The 20153-nt window shown below is 42.3% G+C and overlaps 1 protein-coding gene across 1 annotated transcript in view; it reads right to left on the bottom strand.

Annotated features, from left to right (window-relative positions):
* The window catches only part of PGM5 (phosphoglucomutase 5), a 103659-nt gene that overhangs the window by 70508 nt on the left and 12998 nt on the right, over positions 1 to 20153 (bottom strand). Inside the window, exons 2-6 of the mRNA XM_075931677.2 lie at positions 19743 to 19905; positions 15351 to 15497; positions 13699 to 13824; positions 11260 to 11450; positions 9632 to 9786 (exon numbers count right to left, since the gene is read on the bottom strand). Coding sequence (XP_075787792.1) covers positions 9632 to 9786; positions 11260 to 11450; positions 13699 to 13824; positions 15351 to 15497; positions 19743 to 19905 — 782 coding nt within the window. The remainder of the gene's footprint in view (positions 1 to 9631; positions 9787 to 11259; positions 11451 to 13698; positions 13825 to 15350; positions 15498 to 19742; positions 19906 to 20153) is intronic.

Raw genomic sequence — 20153 nt, 5'->3', positions numbered from 1 at the left:
TGCAGTCTCATCACAATACATGGTGAAAGCCTGGTTTTCCCAGTTACTAAGTGCAAGGTGCAGCCCATTACAGGCAATGAAAAATGTGCGTAGGAAGGTCAAAGAGGAGTGTTTCTTAATAAACACACATTTAATAGTACAACATGCTAATGGTTGAAAAAATGCATTTAGAGAAAAAACCATGCAGCGCACGTAATTACTTTTAAAAGAAGCTTTCTTGTATTTCTTATCCTAGTGAGGGCATAGATTCACTCTCATTGCAATTTAAAATATATAAGCAAACCTTATCAAAATCCAAAACCTAACATTGAGGCAGATAAAGTCCAAGTTTTCTTGTTCATTTATCCGGTCTCAACCCTTTCCTTGCCTCTTATCTCAGGAGATTGTTTAATACAAGCCATGAGCAGATGTCTGAAGTCAGTCCTGAAATCTGAGTGTGCCAAACCATAGTAATCATCATTTTGGGATACTTTATGGCTCATCTCTGAGTAAAGGACATTGGATGGCTGCACTACACAGGTGGCAGCCCAGGAAGGAATAGTGCCTCCGAAGTTCCTCCTCCGTTCTCCTACTGGTTTGCAGGATGGCAGAGGCAAAGTACTGAGGTCCCTGGAAAGGCCCAGTTTCCTTCCCCCTCACACCAAGCCAGCTACTCTTACTAGTAAGTCAGAGCTAATCGCCTGCCCTCTGGGCTTGATGGAGTCTCTTTTTTTCACCAAATTCAGACCAAAGTAGGGAGGTTAGTGGGATGAGAGGGACTTCTTATTCCGCTGCTCTGCAATAAAATGGAAAAAACTGAGCCCTAGTAACATGTGCAATCCTGCAGCATACTCGCTTTGATCCAGCCCCTTTTTCCCTTGGAGTTGTATCTGCATAGTGTAGCCACTGAAGAACCCAAGATGCACAGCTGATCACAATCCACTCCTTGTAGAAATTTCCAAGGCATGCAGATAGAGAGTCTTTGAACATACTGCCTTTCTCAGGCATTTCTACAGCTGTCCTGGGTGATGTAATGAAAAAACCGTCATCCTCTGCACAACTTAAACTACACAGGCACAATGACACACCTTCTTACCCCACTGTGATGTTGGGGATAGTAGTGCTAGGAGCATTATTCTGAATGATTAGACGGTAACTAATATAAAGGGGGAAACTTAGCCAATTCCTCAAAAGTGAATGGCATGAAAAAATAGGCTCTCAGCCTATCTTTCTTCCTTTGTCAGAAAATAATTAAACCCAAAGATCACCATAAAACAGACATTGTGACTTCAGGCTGTTTCATTCTCTTTTAATGTGTGACAGGAGACAGAAAAAAATTACGATGAAATGTAAAAGAACTCAAACTTATCTGCCTGCTTGGATTTTTATGACACTCATGTGAGTGTGCAAAGAAATTGTTAATAGTTGTCCAGAGAATTCTTGATGTATCACAGCTGCTATGAATTAATATTCAAACCAACATTACAAAAACATCAAAGCACCTCTCTTTCAAACAGGATAGGAAGTTCTGTTTCCACGTGAAATCTTATATTGAGATATGTTTCTTCAGTTCTGCCAGACTATTAAGTTTGCAAATGAAACCTAAGGAGTGTCCTTGGCTGAAAGGATATGGTCATTAATATATTTGCCTGAAAATCATCTTTAAGAAAAGGGGGAAACCCCACAAACATCTGAAATGTGCACTGCCGTGACAATGGCATGAAGAAATGTGTTCATTAGTACAAGATAGGATAAGGAAGCTGCGGACAGCCAGCCAAAAATACAGCAGGCCTACCAAGGGAAATGTCTAACTAGATGTAACACATGGCAACAAGTCATATCAAATCCTGCATCTACGGTAACAAAGAGTAGCTGGATTTTCTCCTTTTGAGACATTTAGAATGTATACATTATTCCCAATCTACCTGCATATTTAGGAAAAAAATCACTGATGAAACAACAATTGGATCTGTTGCCAGCATATTATATAACATTAAATGGCAGATAAGTACCACCAAGCAAAACCAACATGCGCCTCCGTGCTGTTCACTAGCCAGCCCTACTGTCTAAATCACCTCTAACTTTTACCTTTGCAGGTGAATCTCAGTACTGCAAAACAGGTTAAATAAATTATCATTTTTCATTCTATTTTTGTATTGTCTTTTGCTCTGGGGCAGAACTGTCTGGGCAGAGATGAGACCAGCTAAGTTGCACCTCTTGCTGTTCATAAGCCTTAATGCACACAATCAAAAGCAGCCAGTATCGCCTCAGGAACCTTGGGGCTGCATGTACCGAGGGGGAGAGTGGATTGACAGGTAACGGTGCCAATTCACTGACACGCCCAAGCTATTTCTAAATAGTGGGTAGGAACATTATGGGATTATACTAGGAGGTTTAGCTGCACCATTGCAATGGCACATCAGCACTTCCTGTCTACAGAGGCACTACAACAGTTGCACAGACACAGTGCTTAGCCTTTGCTCAGAGCAAGTGCAATCCCAATGGTAGTGTGAACTAGGAATGTAAAGGGTTAACCAGCTAACAGGTAAGCATCATTCTACATGGGTGATGCTTACCAGTTCCGATTAACTGCAGGGGCTGAAGCAGCTCCCCACCCACCACAGGGCAACCCTTGTCCATGACAGGTCCAGCCTGGCCCCGCTGCTGCAGGTAACACACTGGCTCCTTAGAGAGTCAGCTGTAAAGCCCACAGCAAATCCTTCTTGCCAGCCCAGCTCCTGGGAAAGCGGTTTTGCTGCATCTGCGAAGCTGCCTCCTCAGAAGCAGAGCCGGCAGCGCATGTAACTGGGTAACCACTGAGATTTTCAGCAATTGCACAGTTTCCTATTTAACCATTCTGCATCCCTAGTGTAAACCCCTGCGAATCACTGCAAACACTTATGCTGTAGAGCACTGCAATAGTGCTTATAAACCAACATTCCCTGACTCTTGTACTTCTACTATAACTGCTAGACTATGCTGCCTTTCATATTGACCCAACTTTCTCTTTTAATATGGGGACCACTTTTACTTATCCTGAGGTACTCATTTCAGAGAGCAATAGCACAATGTCAGAGAAATTAGATATTACAGTACACTTTGTTAGGATAAAGGTTTGGTAGCAGGGTCTACCTTCATTTTATATACAACACACACCAACCAAGAGGACAAGTGCTGCCAGAGAAATGAAGCCCAATGTCTTTGGAGTCTCAGGAGGCAGACACTGCCACAATCCTGTTGATGCTGGATCACATTAAAGCAGATGTTTCCTGTCAACTGCTACGCTTTCCCCAGAGTATATATTAGTATATTTAAACAATCACTTAAACCAAACATATGTCAAGGGCCTCTATTTAAACATCTTAACTGAATTCTCTTGTAATCTAATGTTCCATTTGTTAGAACCATATTCCTAAGCAACATTAAGTCCTCTGTATTCCTGCATCCTTTTGTTTAAGTTTAATAACGCACAGTGAAAAACTATTAATCAACACAGCCCTGCATACAGAACACATTAATATGGCTGCATCTAACTTTCTAAATCCTTTGTAATGTTTTGCATATCATGCTGGGTCTTTATTAAACAAAAGGAATAGTTCAAGGATAATTATATATGCTAAATTGTGACTGGTCTTTGTGTGGCTGCACCATAAGGACAGCTGTGATTTTGGAGAGGAACTATGGGCTCCCCACCTGGAGTTGCTGTTGGCAGGCCTGGAAAAGAACATAATTCTAAGATCTTCCTGACAGACATAATTATACTGAAGATGTGCAGCAGCAAATACACAGGTGACCCAGTTCCCACCACAAAACAGGCCCTATATGTTTAAAAAAGAAGACCTTGCAGCAAGACATTTCTAAGTAGCACAATCTTAAAATAATGCATCTCCCACAACAGACAAGAACTACACTCTTTAAAACATTAATTTTTTAAGAAAAGCAATCTCTTCTCTATTAGCATAAATATTTATGAGACAATAAAGATTAATATTAAACACTATTGATTGACTGTTCCCATGTCGAATTGCACAACTGTGATTTTTATGTTAGAGTCTTGTGACTGTACAGAGACTATATTTTGCCTTCAAAAAGGCAACGGCTTTCCCAGTTCCATGATCATGCATAGGCCACACAAGTGAATTTCTATAGTTTTTTTCTTTCAAGTTTGCCATTTAATCCACAACAATGGAAACACAAATGCTGTAAACATATAATGCTGGATTATCTACTTTCTTCCACCCATGGCTGTAACCAGAATCTGACCCACAATGAAATCTACATTAAAAAAACCACTTCCCTAAGCAACCCCCTTCTTAAAAAAACAAAAACAAAAAAACACTTCAGACTTTGCACAAAGATTTCAGATACAAGTTTTCTAAAACACTGTAAAGATTTCCTCTTCTACACAACCACAGTTCTGCTGTAACTTGGGTAGTCACTTAAGCAAAGTTTCACCGTAAAACTTGGTAGCAGTGATGGCTTGGCTATTCTTTCAGGGAAGTCTTCTTTGGAAAAGGCATTTTGACATTGCTTGCCATGTTCTAATGCATGTTCTCACATTTGGAAAAAGTGATCTGCAGTATATAAAGTGCTGACTATTTACTACTAAACCTCAGTTCAACTCTGAAGTCTAGCTTGGAGACCTAAAGAAAAGGATTTAATCACACGTGCTCATTAAAGTAGCCTTTCAAAAAAAAAATCACACATATTAGTCAAGACTTGGGTATCAAGGCAATTGAACCACTGCATCTCATCAGAGCTCTAGTAAGTCCATATGAGAAATCAAGCAATTCAGATTGTCTTAAATCACAATGGAAAGTGGAAAACTAGAGCACTCCAGCTTCTAGCATTTGTAATCTTTCAATCTTTAAGGAAAACAAAAACAACTCTAAAGCAAAAGCAAACAAGCATACACACAAAATCACAAAGCACCATGTATATATGCAGTAACTAGACCTAATGTTAATAAACATTTATAGGAATAGCTGGGAAAACACATACACCCTTAATTACCTTCCATGAACATTAACCACTCTGGTTAATTTTATAAATAACCCTTAGTCCCATAGAAACAACAGTGGTTACAATTAAACAAATTAAGCAATAACTCGCTTGAGACTATATGAAAACCAAACAGGATTCGTTGTTGTTTTCACAGATACAGACCAATAAAGATACTCCTCTGAGACTGGAAACCAGCAAACTAAGTAAACAGTCAAGAACAGGGGTGGGCAACAATTTTTGTTCGGAGGCCACTCCAAGATTTTGGAAAGTGGTCAAGGGCTGTCCTGCTCTATGGAGAGGGTGTGGGACTTGGGATGGAGATTGGGTGTATAAGGTAGGAAATTGGGGTGCAGAAGAGAGAGTAGGATTAGAAAGGGAGTTTAGGTGAAGTAGGGTGTTTGTGACCTTGGGCAGGGGATTAGAGTGCAGGAGTGAATTTTGACCTGAGAGAGGGGTGTAAGCAGGGGATGCAGGGTCTGGGAGGGAATGGTGATCGGAGAGGTATACAAAGGATTTGGGTGGTGACCCAGGGCAGAGGGAGGTGGTGACCTGGGGCAGGAAATTAGGAAGTGGAAGGGGCGGGGGTGCCAGAGGCAGGGGCTAGGGTGTCAGATGCAGGTTCTAGCCAGGAGTCACTTACCGTAGGTGGCTCCTGGGCAGCAGCCTAACAGGATCTCTGAGGTAGGCTTCCTCCTGGAGTGGCCTCAGCCATATGGGGTCCCTCCATGTGTTGCTCAGGGCTGCGAATCCCAGGGCGTCAAGAGACTTTGTGTATACCCCTACTCTCCCAGGCCAATCAGGTCCTGGGGGCGGGGGAGCACGTCAAGTCTGTCGCCCCTCACCAGGGTCATGCGGTGCCTAGAGGGAACAGCAGGGGGCTCACTCTACATGCCCCTGGCAGGGGTGAGAGAGTTTGCATGGTTCCCTGCCCCCCGCTACGATGATACTCCTAAAGCCGTTTTGAACATCTGGCTGTTCCATCTATGCAACGTGTGCCACTGGTAGTGGAGGAGGGGACTTCCTAGACTACATCGCCAATCAGGGCACGAGAGGAGCACGCAAAGTCTCTCACCCCCATGCTTCTCTATGCCCAGGTGGCCGCAGGCCGGATCAAACGGTTTGGTGGGCCAGATGTGGTCTGCAGCCTGCATTGTGCCCACCCCTGGTCAAGAATCTCTGTCAACTGTTGAGGGTTCTACCCATCACATTCATAACCACTAATACATTTAGCTACTCGGGGGAAGGAAGGGCGGAAACAAATATGTTTGAAATGTGCCAGATGTCCTGAACGGTATATCCAACATGACTCGTCTCTATTTCCTTTATTGAAACCATAGTATCTCATGATAAAGACAGTTTCTATTTTAACAATGGGTATTATCGGGGACCTACATGGAGTATATGCTATGGAGCTGGAGAGGGGGACACTTGAAAACACTTCATAATTTCCTTAAAGCCTCAATATTTATACACAGTAGGGAAATCTCTGAAAAATCCATCACCATCAAGGGCATGTGAACTGTCAACTTCAAAATCTCTTGTCAGTTTCAGAAATCCCCTGAGCATTATTATCCGTGGCTTTTGGATAGCTGTTTTTCATGCTATAAATATTTCATTTTTAAAACAACAGTTTCTTGACTGGACACCATCTGGCATAGACAACAACTTATTAATCAGTCCTAGGGTAATATATGTTTGGATACCACCTGCTCAGATTTCAGTTGATAGCAATAATAAATGTTCTCTCTCAACTCACTATATACAGGTTGAACATTCTAAATCCAGCATTCTCCGGTCTGGCAACACCTGTGGTCCAGCACAATCATGGATTTTGCTGAACCAAAAAGCCCCAGTGCCCGGGAGTGCAAGCCAGTTGGGTGTTCAGCGGCAGGAGAGCCCCACCATGGGGACTGGTGAGCTCCATTCTGAGGAGTCCCAGGTGCGCACGGCACAGTAGGGCAGCCACAGAACCTCGACTTGGCGCAGCCGCAGAGACCCATCTATGGGAAGCCCCGACTTGGCGCGGTAGCAGCCAGGCAGCCATGGAGCGCTGACCCAGCGGGGCAGCCACAGAGCCCCGTCCCCTGGGAAGCTCCAGCCAGGTGGGTTAGAAGCAGGGTCACGGCAGCTGGGCAGCTCCATCCCTGGAGAGCCCCAGCCAGCTGGCAGAAGCCGGCCAGAGCCAAGCTCCAAGCCTTGTAGAAGCAGGGCTGGAGTGGAGCAAGCAGGAGGGAGGGGCAGAGTCCTGGGAGGCCGGTGGCCAGGAAACCTCCCCTGATCTGGCAAATTCCCTCATTTGGCACTGGTCAGGTCTCGAGGGTGCTGGACCAGGTTGGACTTCCCTATATATTTTGTTAAAACATTCACTTAGTACTGCATTAGACCTTCATCTTTCTCCAACTTTTATAAGTATTATAAGCAGAGAGGTCAGCTTTAGTCTTAACCAATATTTATTAGAAAATGGACTAAAGTAATTATGGTCAGGAATTCCTGGTAAATGTTTGTTGATCCAGAAAGAAGTCAAATGGTTATTTCCTGTTTCCTGCCAGTCTGCTGTGCCTCAAGTTTTGAGCTGTTTTCATCCCAATGAAGGACAGGAAAACTAGACTCATTTTATCCAAACTACTTGAAAGTGAAAGCAACATTCTGAGATATATAAAGGTTTTATAACTTTTTAAATAAGTTTCATTTTTGCATACTGTTGATTTTCTTAGTTTTTTTTTTTTTTTTTTAAATGGAACCACCAAATTCTACTGTCTATTTTAGGAAATTTGTATGGCTGTCTGTCCATCTGGCAATGAATTGTTTAAGAACTCCTACTAAATGGTAAGAGCTGGAACTACCAAATTTGGTATGCTACTTCCTCTTATCATAACTAAAAGCAATGTAAAGGTTTGGTCGTGCTAGCGTAATGGGATATGCCTGACTTCTATTAATTTTCATAAAATGGAAAAGGAGGGGTCTGGAAGGAGGGCAGAATGACTACAGGGGGGAAGCAAGGGTCCAAAAATGAGGACTGGGACAGCTATAACCCCATTGGATATGCACGGGATGAGAGTGGAGAAAGGGAAAGGTATCCATTATATATTTCAGAGGGTTTCTTTGTATGCCTTGTTTGTGTGTCTGTCCCCCAACGGGGCAACATGCACCCTTCTCCCAGATGTGCCCAATGCAGCTGAAGCAGCCACGGACAGGTGCTTTTCACCTGGCCCCAAGTTGCTATGGTGAAAAGGGGCAGCGGTTGTCCACTCTTCCCGGGGCAGCCTGTATACTGAACCCCTCATCCCCCACCCCATCCCAGAGCAATGATGTAAATGAAGAAAAACAAAGCTTATTTGAGTTAAGGACCTGGGCAATGCCAAGTAAATCTTCTAGTGCCACACAAAGTTACTGGTTATCATTGTATTTCCAAAAGCTTCAGGGGGTAGCCGAGTTAGTCCGTACAGGATAAATTTAAAAAACAACAAAACATGTGCCCACGAAAGCTCATGATACCATCTACATGTTTTGTTAGTCTTTAAAGTCCTACCAGACTATCTGTTGTTTTTTAAATGTATTATATTTCCAGTCCAACCAGAAGCAGGAGGTATGAGGAATATCTGAAAGTACTCTGTTATTAAAAAATTCCCAATCCAGTCTTGCAGAGGCAAGAAATTGTGTAATTCAATTATGGGATACAAATCAGAATTTTTAGTTATTTATTCAAACCAAAACTTTTTAAAGGTCCTCAATTAGCTAATATTGACCAAAACCAGGGATGAACTGAGTGTCACTGGTCACAGGGAACATGCTTAATACAAAATAAAGTGACCACAAAACTGGTTTATCCAATTAAGAAACTGTTTACCACTAAGTTCATCCTAAAAACTTCAGTCAAAAGTTATCCAAATCAGAAGCCCTGATCATAAGATTTCACAGTTTTGTATTGCTATGAACTTGATAAAATTTATTACGGGTTGCATTCAATCTTGATTCAAACTGATGGTCTTCATTTAAGATAGTTATAGAGACAGTTAAGGAGACACCCTATACTAAAGTCTAATATATTTTGCCCAGCAAGTAGCACCTTGTGGGCAAGAGGTTCCGATTGGTATTGTGAGTCAGTATGTGGGTAGATGGGGGAAAGAACACACAAAAACTGAGAGCAGACAAGAACAGTAGAGAGGCAGAAGCTAAAAAACAAGAGACAGGCAGTAACCTATGAGCACAGAGTGAGCCTGAGAAAAGCTGAGAGAGAGTGTTTTTGGCTAAGGTTTGTTGGCCAAAGAGACTGGGGGGGGCTACATACTAAAATACTGCTCCTTCTGTTATTAGGAACTTCAGAGGGTAGCCGAGTTAGTCTATTACAAGAAAAAAACAACAAATGGTCTGGAAACAACTACATGTTTTGTTAGTCTATAAAGTGCTACCAGACCATTTGTTGTTGTTTTTTCTTTTGTTATTAGTTTGTCCCATGTGCCAGGGAAGCAGAACTTAAAACAGCATCAAAGAAAATACCAGACTCCATCAATTTTTACTTCCAACTAGACAAACCCCAGGGCTCCAAAATTTGACTAGCTGTTTGTCTTGAAAAGGGGCAAAAAATATCAAAGAATTCACAACTAATGTCAAAACCATCTTGACGAAAATAAAAAGTTTGCTTCCTTACCTGTCCAGAGCTGTGCTAGTAGGCATGCTTCTTCCAAACCCTCGAACACCCATCTGACGGAAATATGGAATGCAAGAAAGATTGGCAGCAATAATTGCTAGTGAATCAGAAGGGTTCACAAAGAAACCATTTTGACCTAGGATCATATAGCGGTCCTGAAAACCCATAAAACAGAAAAAAAGTCTCAGAGAATAATCAGGTCAAGCAATTTTATCTCTGTGATTTCTACACGCTTATCATCTCCATACCAAACTGTGTCTCCTTTCAGCCCAATAAATGAAAATCCCAAGATGCTCCTTGATTCCAGGCTCTTGCATGGTATTTTGATGGCTTGTGGCTGCAAAACTATCCTAGCATAAGATAATCTTTTTTTTTTCTGATGACATGTACTAGCCACAGACAGACAGTTAACATGTAAACTGAATATTGACAACAGTAAATGGTTTCAGAAGCTCAATAGCTTCTCTCTCATACATGCACATCACATACATACATCTTGAGATGACACCAAAGTTATTGTTGTAATACAGTGGTCTTCAACCTTTTTAAACATGAGATCACTTTCTGAATTTAAATGCAATCCAGGATCTACCACAAACGCAAACACCCTTGCCCCGCCTCCTTCCTGCCCCATCCCCAAGCCCCCACCCTGCTCACTCCATCCTCCCTCACCTATCCTCACTCACTTTTATCAGGCTGGGGGCAGGAGTTTGGGGTGCAGAGGGGGTTCAGGACTGGGCCTGGGATTTGGAATGCAGGCTCCAGCTGGGCACCACTTACCACAGATGGCTTCTGGGTGGTGGTGCAGGGGGCTAAGGCAGGCTCACCCCTACCCTGGCCCTGCACTACTCCCAAAACCCAGCAAACTCTCTCCATCCTTGCCCCCCTCTGGTCTGTGCAGATAGGGTACAGGGTGAGAGGGAAGGGCATCGTGACATCAGCACCTCCCTTCCTCTTCTTCCAATGCCCTGCACAGCAAGCAGGAGACTCCCAGGGGTGGGGGGCAGCTCCAAGGCAGAGGGCAGGAGCAGCACAACAGTGCTTAGAGAGGCAGATGAAGTGCGGGCGCTTGATAGCCTCCAAGCCAAACCTCTCAGGATCACCTGTCAAAGGCTCCAAAATCTACCAGTAGATCCTGATCTACTGGTTGGTGACCACTGCTGTAATACTTTGCTGTTTATGTTGCTGGTAGCAAGTACGCAAGATTTTAAAACAAACGAAACCTGTGATTCTGTAGTGCCTGTTTTAAGTGCAGAAAAATCACTTAGCTGAGGCACAAAAGGAATCTTAGAATTTCAGCCAAAATTAACTTCAGCTGGTTACCAAGCCAATTTCCCTCATTTACATTGGCTGCATGTTTTCCCATAACTGTGAAGGCATGCTAACACTATGACAAATTCAGTCAAACATTTATACAGTCCTTAACCTAGCCTCAAAATTTGCAAGCACAATCAACTGAGGGCACAAGTAATATCATTTGGACCTATTTTGTGGGTACAGTTGCTATCGTCTCTGCCTGCAAATAACTGAATCCTCAAAAATTGGGCCGTTTATGCTTCAAAGTCTAATAGATGCACTAGCAAGAACGACACCCTTGACCCAAAACCCAGACTGGCTGAAATACTTACTCCATCAGCATCAAAAGCAGCTCCAAATCCATATTCTCCTCCTTTCATAGCCTCCAGCAGGGCAGTTGCATATGTTAAGTTTGGGTCAGGAAGCTGCCCACCAAAATCCTCCAGAGGAACACAATTTATTGCGGAATTTGCAGGAGCTCCTAACTCATCACACAGGATTCTCCTCACATAGGGTCCCATAACTGCAAAAGGAATTTGCCATCCATTTTCAATAGCACCCACACTTCAAATTCTGATGTTCACAACAGCATGGAAATCTACTAGAAGACTTAACTAGTGCACTCACATTGCACGCATATCTTTGTCATACCAACTGAAAGAAAAAACAAAAATATTTCACTGAACACTGTGTAATTCACCCTCCTCCAACCAGGGATATCAGTGAGAACTCAGAAGCAAAAGCATGGATGTCTACCATCTGAGTTAAAAGAGTAACTCTGCTAGCTGGTAATAGGAGCAGGCTCTTATCTCATATATGGGTCAACTATGTACAGTCATCATACATATTTGGGCCTTGTCTTCACTAGGAAAAAATTGTGTTAGCTAATACATAGTAACCAAGTAATAGTAAAATCTTGGACAGAACCATTGTAATTGTAACATGTATTATCAGGTCAAGGTAAATATTAAGGGAATAGACACAAATGTTTACCATGACCTGCAAACATGTATTAAAATGACAATCGCCTTGTCCACACTATTTTACCATGTGGTCACTTACCTGATTTTAAAAAAGCCATCTCTTCCTAATGTGGATTCACTTTCCTTATGTACAATTTGACCATCTATACCAGGGGTCTCCAAACTACGGCCCGCGGGCCAGATGCGGCCCGCGAGGCCCTCTCATCCGGCCCGTGGAGACTGTGACGGGGAAGAAACTCCCCGCACTAACAGCCCCTCCCCTGGAGAAGCGCCGAGCGGCGCAGCGCCGCGGAGCTGGGGTGGGGAAGAAACTCCCCACACTGACAGCCCCTCCCCCGGAGAAGCGCCGAGCGGCGCAGCGCAGCGGAGCCCAGGGGAAAGCCCACGGGGAGGGGAGCGAGGGCGCACAGCCGCAGGCGCGGCAGGCGAGGAAGGCGGCAGGACCCAGGAGGAGAAGGGGCAGGGACGCCAGGGTGAGCGGCACGCCCCGTGCGTGCCGGCTCAAAAGGGGGAGGGGCCGGAAGGACAGGGGCGGCCGGCACTCACTTTCTTTTGGGCAGGCAGCCAGGAGAGGGAAGCCGGAGGAGCCAGCGGGACGGAGGAGAGACTCTGGACCCGCGCAGCCCTTGCCCTGGGCAGCGAGACTCCCCGGCCGGGGGTGCGGGGGATCGGAGCCGCCAACGGACGGCCACACACCCTGCGGACCGACGGCCGAGCCCGGGCTCTGCGCGTCCCTCACAGCAAGAGGGGTTGGGACTTCGCGTGGACAATTGCTCCCTATTGGCCAGTGCGTTCTTATCCTATTGGCTAGCTCTCTCATGAGGTCACTAGTGGGCTGGGCTCTATTTTGGCATCCAGGAAACAATTTCACCATTCACACTAATACAGGTGTTCATGTGTAGTGTATCAATGTGTTAATAATAACTGAATAAAATAATATTAAATAAATAATTAAAAACAACATCCATGTTTTGATTGTTTTTTATTTGGACCTCAAGTGTGTAGTCGGCCCCCGAACTGCTGTTTGATAGTTAATGCGGCCCTCGGGCAGAAAAGTTTGGAGACCCCTGATCTATACCAATAACTAAAACTGTAAATATGTCATAAGTGACAGTCACATAATCCTCCATTTCTCAGCCATGGAATTTTTCTTCAAACATTTTTCTTAAGTATCATTGAATATCAATGCCAAATCTCCTACCATTAAGCCCCAGAAAATAATCTAAAATTAAAATGACACTGTTAAAAATACAAACTGCATTTATTAGCTAGTGATTGTGATGCACAGTCACTTATGAAACTGCTCTTCTTCACCATTCTCGTCTTAAAAAAAAGAACGATCTCTTAAGCACAATGCTCATTAAAGGAGTCAGATTGAACACTAGGATTTGTGTCACGCTGTCATCCTGCAGGAAAAGGTTTTTTTACTATATAGAGAGATATGCAATGATTTATAATCCACATTACAGTTTATATGCAACATATTTGTTCAGAAAATATAACAGACCGTCACTATCAAGAGATGGCATGTCCCTTTAACAAGTTCACTTTTTTAAACATGTACTGTGATATCTTTCTTCCACAAGCTGTTTGCCAAACCCTGCATTCCTTTTGCAGGGAATCTCCATCAAAACCAACAATGCAATTCCAAATAGGAATATACACGGTCAGTGAATATTAGCACTACTTCGTAATAAAATACCCTGAAATAGTTGACTGTTTTGGGCATCTTTTACCTTTTCTTTTTTTTTTTTTTTAAATAAAAACAACAGAAACTCATGGTCCTACCTCCATTCATGGCATCAATTCTTATTTTAAGCTGATTGGGTCCAGTCAGCAAGCTTCTGATCATGTTAAAGTCAAAGATAGTTCGAAGTAGATTGAGGTAGACATCCACTGAATCCACTATTTCCACTGGGGGAAACAAAACAAAAGAAGTTACTAAAGTTGACCACATAGGCAGATGGACAAATTGATCACTAACCTCTCCAAAGACACCTAAACAATCCATTGCACACTAAACAAGATCAGATCATGCAACACTTAGGAATCTTGATCCAAATTCCACTTAAGTCAATTCAAAGACTCCCATTGATTTAAGTGGGGTTTGGATCAGACCTCAAGGCCTGTGTAAATCAATAGAGTTTTGGCTGCTTAAGGATTGCAGGACCAGAGCGTATTTGAGGTTTGTATTACTGTAAATGTATTTCAATAAAATATAATACACAGAAACCTGCAGCCCACCTATAACTTTCCCACAACCCACTGGGAAATGCTGCTGCATGTGACACACCTAGACCCACCTAGGGAATGAGACGTATTTAACACATCAGGCAGAGCTGTACAGGTATCCCATATATAAGCCAAATGTCTCATTCCTTCACAACTTAAAAGAACAGTTTAACAACATGACAGTCTACCCAACTTGGCCATTGGGACTATTCTCACGCTTAAAGTTAAGTATGTGCTGAATCAATGCCTTAGATATTAATTCAGACTGATCCAGTGTGGTGCTTAACCACCTCCATACTTGGAATCTGAGAGGGGAGGGCATTTTACAGTTCCTTCTTTTCAGAGGAGAAGTGCAGTCCAACAACCCTCTAGCTGAGGCTATAAGAATATTTCTACAGTACCTAGGAATAAGGATGTAAGAGAGCCTAGGCTTATCAGGTAGTTGAGTCAACTATTCACATTCCCCTCCCTGGCCCCCACTGCCTCTGTATCAGAGGCAGCAAGGAAGGAAAGCAGGAGCCATTCCTAGGAGGGGGCAGCCAGCTTAAAAACCGGTTCCCCCCAACACCACCTCTGTGGTGCTGCCTGCCCCTCTCCTCTGTGGCAGCAGCAGGGAAGAGAGGGGGCTGCTGCCACAAATCAATGGCTGTCTGCAGCCCCTGTCTGTGTGAGCTAGGACTGAGCTGGGCTGCTTGCCCACCTGCCTCTTACTACATTTTAAATGCAGAGCTGCAGCAGGGTTTCATCCCAGACCTGGCGTGAGCTGGGACTGAGCTGGATGCCTATCAACTAATCAAGTAATCGATAAAAATTCTATCAACTACTGAATTAGTTAAATACCAGCTTCTTAACATTCCTACCTTGAAATTGCTGAACTGGGGCTTATCTAGCAAAGTGCTTTATGCACGTGTTTGACTCTAACAGAATTAAGGCTCACAGTTGAATTTAAGCATGTGTCTCCCTGTTTTGATGGGCTTGGGCTTTAATACACAAACACTTGGATTCAGTTTCCCCATCTGTAAAAGAGAGAGATGGTTTACTTACCTAGTCTGCAGGGTGTTGTGATGAACAATGCTTTTATGAAATTGTAAAAAAATAGTCTAATAATCGGTTTCAATACTTATATTATTTTCATTCTGTGGCAACTCTATTTATAAACAGAATGTATGGATTTAACATACAAAGTAGATAAAAACACAGATTGGTACCTCGGAAAGGTTTGAATTTGTTCTCCAGATCAAATTCTTGTCTTCCAAGCCGAGATAAGTCAACTATGAGATCAGGACAAATGGCATATTCCTCAAGGGTTTTGCTGATCTGATAAATTTTGTCTGAAACAGCATCTGGGGCAGGTCCTGGAAGACAAACATTAGAGAGTTTTTTTCTGACAATGGCTCACTTTTCAAAAACAAAAAGAATCTTCTCTATTATAACTTACTGTAAACACCTCTGGTGTGCTCAAAATAAACAAGCCCAGAAAAAATGGCTGGAGATTCTTTTCATAGATTTTTTTTCCCACTTAAAGCAAACACACAGAGTTTAACATGTTTCTGTAAGATAGGGCCCGGCTTGCCTGGGTCTGGCCCCTGAGGCTCAGGACTTCACTGTTCCAGTACTGGGGCACTTGCAATGGTCCTCCAACCTCGCATGGTGCTGAAGCACACAAAATTTACTAGCCTGCCTGCGCCCGCCCCCCACACAAGGCTCTGCTGTGTGAGAAGAGTGTGGGGAGTGTCTTTCTCCTTCTCAGTCAGGGACCACATCAGTGAGGTTTGTTTTGGGTTTTTTTGCTTCCACTTGCGTGTGGCCTCCGACTGATTTTTCTGTGGGTCAATGGCCCCTGACCCAAAAAAGGTTCCCCACTCCTGCTGTAAGAAATACAAAACTGAAAATGAAATGTGTGTTTCAAATTTTTTTTAAAAAATGAATACAAATCTCCATACAAATAAATCAGCAAACCACCATCATTCGGATGTATTGCTAAAGAAATGTGCTACTTATTAGTACTCTTCAGTAAATCTGAGTGTGCGTTTTGAATTAAAACTGGTATTTCACATGCTGCTTCTCTATTTTTCCAAAACTACAAAAAACGTGTTTAAAATTCAAAAGTAAATTTGGGTCCAGAATTGTCTTAAAATCCAAGAATCTATCATTTTAACAGCATAGTTCTGCTCAAAAAAAAAAAAAAAAAAAAAAAAAAAAAGACTCATTCTGCTCCCTCACAGATATTACTTTGGTACCTTCATACACTTCTTTTAGTTCTAATTCCACACCATTCCCAGTAATGTTGTTGAATTCAGGGCAGCTTTGCCATGTAAATTCAGGTACCGTTCATGCCACGTAAGTTAGATGTAATACACAATACCGAACAAGGGATAGTGGCAGTAGTACAATGATTGCTTACCTTCTTATTATAATACAATCATTTAGCTATGAAGAGACCTCTGCTCATTTCATTCCAACCCCTCCTGAGTCAGGACAGATTTCATTAGTCCTAAGTCACTACTGATAGATGGATGTCCAGTCTACTGATAATATTCCAGCTAAAGTGATGCCACAGCCTCCCCTGGCAGCTTGTCTACCGCCTAACTGTTCTCATAGTTAGCAAGTTTTTCTTAATACTTAACCTATATTTTCCCAGCAGCAACTTAAGCCTATTATTTATTATTGTGCCCTTGTTGACTAATGAGAATTAGTCTGTCTCATCTGTTTTGGCAGAGAGTTTTGTTTTTAAAGCTTAATAAGTTATATGGATTTTGCTTAAAATGCCAAAAAAGGCAAAAGAAACTCAAAATGTTATCCATCTGTCAAGCAGATTCTAGGGAGAGAAGATTTAAGTTTGCTGCAACAGTGCATCTAGTGATTAAGGCATGGGACTTTTATGCTTTAGTCCTAACTGTCCCACTGACTTGATGTTTGATATTAGGCAAGCCACTTAACCTCTCTGGGATTCAGGTATTGGTTATGCACAAAGCTGCACTGATTTAGCATCACACCTTGTGATGCAACTGATGCAATTACTGTGCTTCAACAAACCTGGAAGTTTCCCCACCTTCATCATGAAGATAATAAAGAGAGCTTGTAAATAACTGATATTTTGCTTTGCTGACAGTCCAAGCAAATAAATCTACTGTATATTTGAGAGAGTTTGTCTGTTTGTTCAAGAATTCCTCCTAAATGGTAAAAGCTAGAACCAATAAATTCAGCATAGAGCTTCCTCTTATCATAATTTAACGTAACGTAAGGGTTTGGTTGTGCCAGGAAAATGGGATGGGATTGCTTCTCATAAAACTATACAGAAAAGAGACAGAATTACTAAGCAGGTGAAAGGGGTTGGCTGGTGTCTCTCCCTGCCCGAGCCCTGAGCCTCCCATATCCCAGGTGCCATTTAAGGAGCATGGGGGGCGCTGAAGCTTCATGCCCTCCCAGATGCGTACAGGAACATTGCTGGCTGTTTCCCTTCATCAGGGAGCAAGAGGAAAGTGCACAGTTTGCTGCATTTCTCACTCTGGCTGGAGAGCACAGGGGATAGACAAACCTGAAGCTGCCTCAGCCAGGGGACATGCACCTCTCCCCGTGCTGTGCCCACTGGAACTGCAGTGGCCATGGACAGGAGCTTCTCATCTGGCCGCCAGCTGCTGCAGTGAGAGAAGCCTAAGGTAGCCTTTTCTCTGCAGGGCAGCCTACATACTGAACCCCTCATCCCCATCCCAGAGCACTGATTTAAATGAAGTATATACATTTTCATTTTATTTTCCAAAAGCAAAAATTACTGGAATTAAGGACCTGAGCAATTATGGGTAAAACTTCTAGTTAATTAATTAGGGTGCGTCTACACAGCACCCTAAACTCGAAATAAGATACGCAATTTGTGCTATGCAAATTGTGTATCTTATTTTGAAACAGCTTATTTTGAAATTTGGTGCATCTACACAGTGCCAAATTTCAAAATAACACTCTATTTCTAGCCATCCCATAACTGTTCTGCAACGAGGTTTACCGGGATGGCAAAATAGCACACCTGTTATTTCGAAAAATATTTTGAAGTAACGGGCAGCTTGTAGCTATTTCAGGGAACGTAACCTGAAATAGCCATGCAGTGTAGACATATCCCTAGTTAGTTAGTTAGTATGAATAAAATAAAAAAAAAAAACATGTTTTGGGCCAAATTAAATGTTAAATTTTGATCTTGAACAATTTTTTTAAAGTTGTGTGGGACTTTATAATAAAAGTGAAAGGCATTTCTAAACAAAAAGTTGCCTCAAATGAAAAAGTCAAAATGCTAACCTTTGCAAATTTTGAATCTAAATAGGTTTACTTTCAGAACTTCTCTCTCTTTTTTTGGACACCAACATAAATTTATTAATCAGTAGGGTGTCACCAAATTGGAATGTTTTGCCAACAAATTTCAGGTGAAAAATGTTGTCCATTTCTATTAAGTACCCTCACTTTTGTAAAGGACCTGAGAGTTTCAGATGAAAAAGCACTATAAAGTGCCAAGTATTATTAATCATGATTATGATGTATGATGGAAGCAGAAAACCAAGTAAAATTATCATCTTTACAGGTGAATTTCCATGCTTAAGGAAATGAGGAACTAGACTAACAGTACAAGCTAAAGTCTCATCTTTTGTCTATACACATGATACCACTTTAAATGTACCATTGTATTTAAAACAGTTCAATCCCCTTCCGTGGGTGCAGTTATACTGGTTTAAATGTGCTTATACCAATATAACTTTATTCCAATATAGGAAGACCAGGGCACGGTCCTTTAGGTGCTTTTGAAACTCCCAACCTTAAAGCAAATGCCAAGATATGTATGATGGATATGTGTGCAGGACAGGACTCCATTACATTTCAGTTCCATAAAGTGGGTGACAGCTTGCCTGGAGCAAGGCGTTCCAGGCTGCAAGTTTTCACTTGTCTTTCTAATAAGAAATTAAAGTTAAATCAAAAATTGGTCACTTGACCCTTTATATTTCAAAACAAATCACCCAGTCTGCTGCACCACTTAAGCAAAGATGCAGTCTGATAGTTAGGCCCTGGTCCAGACCTAGGGCTGGGGCTCTGGGTTCAAACTGAGATTTTTACTCTCGTGCCCCAGCTTTACCCAGCACTTCCCCTTTGACAATGCAGGCAAACCTTCTTAATTCACCTGGTGGATTCTGATTGGCTGTGTCCTCCTCCCAGCCCTTTCAGGATTTAGTTTTGTTGGCACCTGAGACTGGCTTTTCTAAGCAGGAGGGGTGCCAGGGTGTCAACTCCACCAGCAAAGGCAGAACGGACATTGTCACACATCTACTAGCAGAGACTAAATATAATTTAAAAAACAGGATGATATTCAGCAGCTCTTCTGTACATAAAACACCTATTCAGAGATTCAGAGGGAACTGAACTAAGACGTATATAGACTCAGGGTATATTTTTTCCATATAAAATAAATATATATATAAACAAAACCTCTTCTAATATTGAAAACTATACAGCATCCATATAACAGGAAAGCAAATAGTTATAATCATCTGGCTATCTGTATCAACCTATTTCTACCTTTCTGAGTGAGAAACAATGATGTAATGTGTTATAAAAACACCTACCTCCATTGGAAACATTAAACTTGACTCCAAATTCTCCTCCAGGTCCTCCAGGACTGTGACTAGCTGTTAGAATAATTCCACCAGCTGCTTTGATCTTTCGGATAATACATGAAACAGCAGGTGTGGATAAGATGCCATTTTGGCCAATAACCAATCTTCCAATCTAAATAAACCAGAAAAAGAAGTCTAATTATATTTGGTTGATGCTGGCATTTCATCTCTAAATGATACCAACTTGCTAAATAATTATTGTACATATGTCTATCTGTATGTACAACATATAAAAATATGGCTCAATTCCCACCATGGCTGGAAGCCCAAGACCTACAATGCCAATATTTAAGCTAGCTGTGGAACAATTACAACATAACTAAGAATACTGGAAGTTAATCTGTTAGACCACCGCTGATG

This window comes from Pelodiscus sinensis, chromosome 6 (assembly GCF_052426305.1).
Source record: "Pelodiscus sinensis isolate ZL-2025 chromosome 6, ASM5242630v1, whole genome shotgun sequence".
In the NCBI taxonomy this organism is placed as follows: Eukaryota; Metazoa; Chordata; order Testudines; family Trionychidae; genus Pelodiscus; species Pelodiscus sinensis.
Note: the sequence above shows the minus strand (reverse complement) of the source record. Positions and strands in the feature narration are given on the sequence as shown.